Source organism: Notamacropus eugenii, chromosome 5 (assembly GCF_028372415.1).
Source record: "Notamacropus eugenii isolate mMacEug1 chromosome 5, mMacEug1.pri_v2, whole genome shotgun sequence".
Lineage (NCBI taxonomy): Eukaryota > Metazoa > Chordata > Mammalia > Diprotodontia > Macropodidae > Notamacropus > Notamacropus eugenii.
Window position 1 is genome coordinate 23,008,396 of NC_092876.1, and position 4,002 is coordinate 23,012,397.

General features: G+C 50.4%; 1 protein-coding gene across 1 annotated transcript; it reads left to right on the forward strand.

The window, feature by feature from the left end:
* The first annotated feature begins 316 nt into the window (after nucleotides 1–316).
* Nucleotides 317–1,800, forward strand: LOC140507412 (olfactory receptor 2G3-like). Its single transcript, XM_072615509.1, has one exon. It carries the CDS (start codon nucleotides 841–843, stop codon nucleotides 1,798–1,800), a length of 960 nt encoding a protein of 319 aa, XP_072471610.1. The 5' UTR covers nucleotides 317–840.
* Nucleotides 1,801–4,002: the final 2,202 nt, after the last annotated feature.

The following is a 4,002-nucleotide window of genomic DNA, read 5'->3' on the forward strand; positions in this document are numbered from 1 at the left end:
TTTGCCAAAAATCGAAGTTGAGTCCACAAGCCTAGAGTCTGCTGACTCCATCCTCTTCCCTCATTTGAAAGCCTCCTCCAGTACGGCAGCCTCTCTCTCATTCTCCACATTCTTTCCAAGATCATGGACAGCAGCTCAGCAGTCACATCTGCCCATTTGTTCATTCCCTGGGAACAGAGTTCCTATGGGTGTGAGGGCAGCACAACCTCTATACACAAGTGACTAAATACAGATTCTACACAAGGTATCAAGTGTGCTCTCCACTAGAGGGGACCAGGGTATGCCTAGTGCAGGAGGGCTTTAAGAAAAAGCTGGGGATTTTAGGAGTCAGAGATGAGAAAGACCCTCCCTGCTTATCCCCTTTGTTCTCCTCAGGTTTCTTTCCTTCTCCTCCCTCCTCCTCTTCTCTCTCTTTAGTCTCCTCTCCTCTCAAGCCCTATTCTCTTCAACTTTCTGCTCCCTTCCTAGGATCACAGGATTCCAGGCCTCTTGTGTCAAGGTCTGAAGCTAAAAAGACAGAAGGTCAGGAAGGAGGAAAAGTTATGCAGGTTAACTTAATTGGAAGGACTGGCTGAAGGGAATATTTTAAAATAAGACTGGAGAGGGAGATGGGAGCCAGATTATAGAGGACTATAAGTACTAGGCTAAGGAGTTTATTGTTGGTGTGGGAGCTAGAGAAGGGAAGAGTGGATAGGAAAGGAAAGAAGGGTAGGAGAGGAGAGGGGAGTGGAGAGGAGAAGGGAGAGGAGGGGAGGGGAGGGGAAGAACATGTAAACCTTAGATCTCCACTCCAGCCCCCTGACTGTATCCCTACTGTCTCCTCATCCCACTCTACACAGGATGGGCCAAGGGAACACCACAGCTCTGTCTGACTTTCTCCTCCTGGGCCTCTCAGCCCGCCCTGCCCTCCAGCCCCTCCTCTTTGTAGCTGTGCTGGCCTCCTACCTGGCCACTCTTCTGGGCAATGCCCTTCTGGTGTCCCTGATCCTCCTGGACAGCCGGTTGCACCGGCCCATGTACCACCTGTTGACTCACCTGGCTATGCTGGACGCATCCTATGTGAGCACCACTGTGCCTCAGGCCCTGGCGCACATGCTAGTCCAGAGGCGGGCACTTCCTTTTGCCCGCTGTGGTGCTCAGCTCTACGTGGCCCTCTCTCTGGGCAGCACCGAGGCCCTACTCCTGGCCTCAATGGCTGTTGACCGCTGCCTGGCCGTCTGCCGGCCCCTTCACTATGCTGCGATCATGACTCCAGGTCTTTGTGGGGGTCTGGCAGGCAGTGCCTGGGCTCTGGGCTTCTTGCTCTCTGTGCCCAATGCTGTTGCTGCTCTGCGCCTTCCTTACTGCATCGGGAACCCACCCATTGACCACTTCTTCTGTGAACTGCCAGCAGTTCTGAGGGTGGCCTGTGCTGACACAGCCCCTAATCGGGCCCTGGTCTATGCCATAGGTGTCCCCATCCTTCTAGGGCCCTTTGGCTGCATTCTGGCTTCCTATGGTCTCATCTTGGCCACTGCTCTGCGGCTCCCCTCTGCCCGGAGCCGCCGCAAGGCTCTTTCCACTTGTGGAGCACACCTGGCTGTGGTTGGTCTCTTCTATGGAACCGTAATGGCTATGTACCTGAGGCCCAAGGGACCCACCCCTGCTGGGCACCACAAGCTCACAGCAGTCTTCTACATTGTGGTCACTCCACTGCTTAACCCACTCATCTACAGTCTGCGGAACAATGACGTCCACAGCGCTGCCAGGTACGCAGTTGCCCGCGTAAAGGGGATGAGGGCAAGAGCCATAGAATCATAGATTCCAAGGAAAGAGAAAGTGCCTCAGGTGTGATGTAGTCCCATGTCCTTCCTCCTCACAGGAGTCCCTTCCGGGGCAACCCATCTCTGCCTGAAAAAGGGGACCTCAACCTTTTCAATCAAGCCAGCCTGTTTTTGCACAGGAACACAGGTCAACTGGGAAGCAGATTCTGAGAAAATAAAATGTTAAGCAGGGTTTCTGAGTCATGGATCCTTTTGGCAGGCTGGCAAAGGACAGGATCCCTTCTCAGAATGACATTTTTGTGGTTTCTGTTTCTTTTAATTCATAATTGAGTGGAAAACTAAATTTTAATTATTAGCTATTAAAAATAAAGTTGTTGTTTTTCCATCCAAGTTCATGGACTCCCTGAAATCTGTCTTATGGACCCAGGTTATGCACCCTTGAGGTAGAGAAGATGGCACTGGACCTGGGTATGGTGAAGAGTTGGCCAACCAGGGTTCAGGTCTACGTCTTCTCCACAGAACCAGTCACCACCCTCTGGCCTTGGGTTTCCAGGCTTAGGGGGTGATCCGCTATGAGGACCTCAGCATCAGTGTTTCAAAGACCCTCAAAAGTGGCAGATGACCTAAGTCCAGCCTATACGTGAGCTGGAATCCTCCCTCCAACATCTTGCCAAGTGGTCAGCCAGTTTCTACTTGAAGGCCAAGAGATAAGGAACTCACCACCTGCCTCTTTGTGGAAAAGCACAAAGAACATCCAATTTGTCAGAAGACCTGGATGTGAGTCCTGGTTCTGTCCCTGACCTACAAGCTGAGTGACCTTGGGGAAGTCAAGTGCCTTCTTTGGGGCTCATCGGGAAAATGAGGACTTTGGCCTAGACCCTCTAAGGTGCTTCTAGCTTATAACTAGGATACTAGGAAATATTGCAAAGCAACCCCTTCTACTTCTGGACAGTCCTCATCATTGGAAGGTTTGGTCTGGACAGTACTTATCGTTAGAAGGCTTGGTTCAGTTATTCCCAGAAATCAAGTTGAAATCTGCCTTTACAATTTCTACCACCTGCTCCTGGTTCTGCCCTCTGGAGCCAAGTACAAATCTAAAGTCTGTTCCTCATGATGGCTTTTCTGGTGCTAAAAAAGAGTTCTCTTGTCTTCTGGAAGTCTTTTTTTCTCCAGCCTTAAATATACCCAGTTCCTGAAGCCAGTGCTCATAGACCATCGTCTCTTATCTCTTTAACATCCTGGCTGCTCATGTTTGGAAGCACTCCTGCCCAACAACATTGTTCTAGTAGTAAAGAATATGAGTGCATGCTCTAAGAACTAAAAGGAAACAGGGATGTCTGTCAAACCAGGCAGTGGTGCCCAGGCCCACTCCTAAGAGTGAAAACTCAGGCAGGGATGCTCATACCTGCTCCTAGGACTGCCATCCCCACCATCACATTCCTAAAATGTTGCATCCAGCACTGACTACAGGGAGGTCAGAGAACCTAAGCATATCATCACAGGAAAGGCTGCAAATGTAAATGTATGCTACCCAGGAGGAAACGGTACCTTGGCACCAACATGGAAGATTCACAGCAATGCTCCCCCCAGACATAACTGAGACCCTTCATGCCACAGTCACCTTTAATATACCCACTAGAGTTCTGCGGAGCTGCTGTCTGTCTCTGAGCACCTTGTGCTCTCTGACCTCACTTTTGCTTTGCTGGGGCGAACTTCCTACTTCTTCCCATGGGATGCTCCTGTGGTGCCGTTTCTGGTCCCTCGCAGTTCTGCCTGCCCTCCTCTGGACAAGCCTCTCACTAGCTGTAATGCTGCAGATGGGAGGTGATGGGGGCTAAGGGCGATCCCTCCTCCAGCAAACGAAGACACAGACAGACATAATTCAGCTGAACATTTCTGCGTTCCATAAGTGCAGGGCCCTCCAGGACCTTCTGAGAAAACAACCTCATACATCACTCAGTTTAGCTCCCAACTTGTTTTTACTGGATGAGGAAAGTGAGATCCAGGCAAGATATGTGGCTCTTCCATGTTACAAAATAAGTGGCAAAGCCAGGCCTCAGACATAGGACTTTTTGAAGCCTTCCACTATTCTCAAGCCCTAGGTTTGTTGTTGTTGTTTAGTCACGTCTGACTCTTCATGACCCCATCTGTGGTTTTCTTGGCAGAGATGCCATTTTACAGATGAGGAAACTGAGGCAAACAGGGTAAAGTGACTTGCCCAGGGACACCAAGATAGTAA

Coding starts and splice junctions, on each gene's coding strand:
- LOC140507412 (XM_072615509.1), top strand. CDS start 841: ATGGGCCAAGGGAACACCACAGCTCTGTCTGACTTTCTCCTCCTGGGC.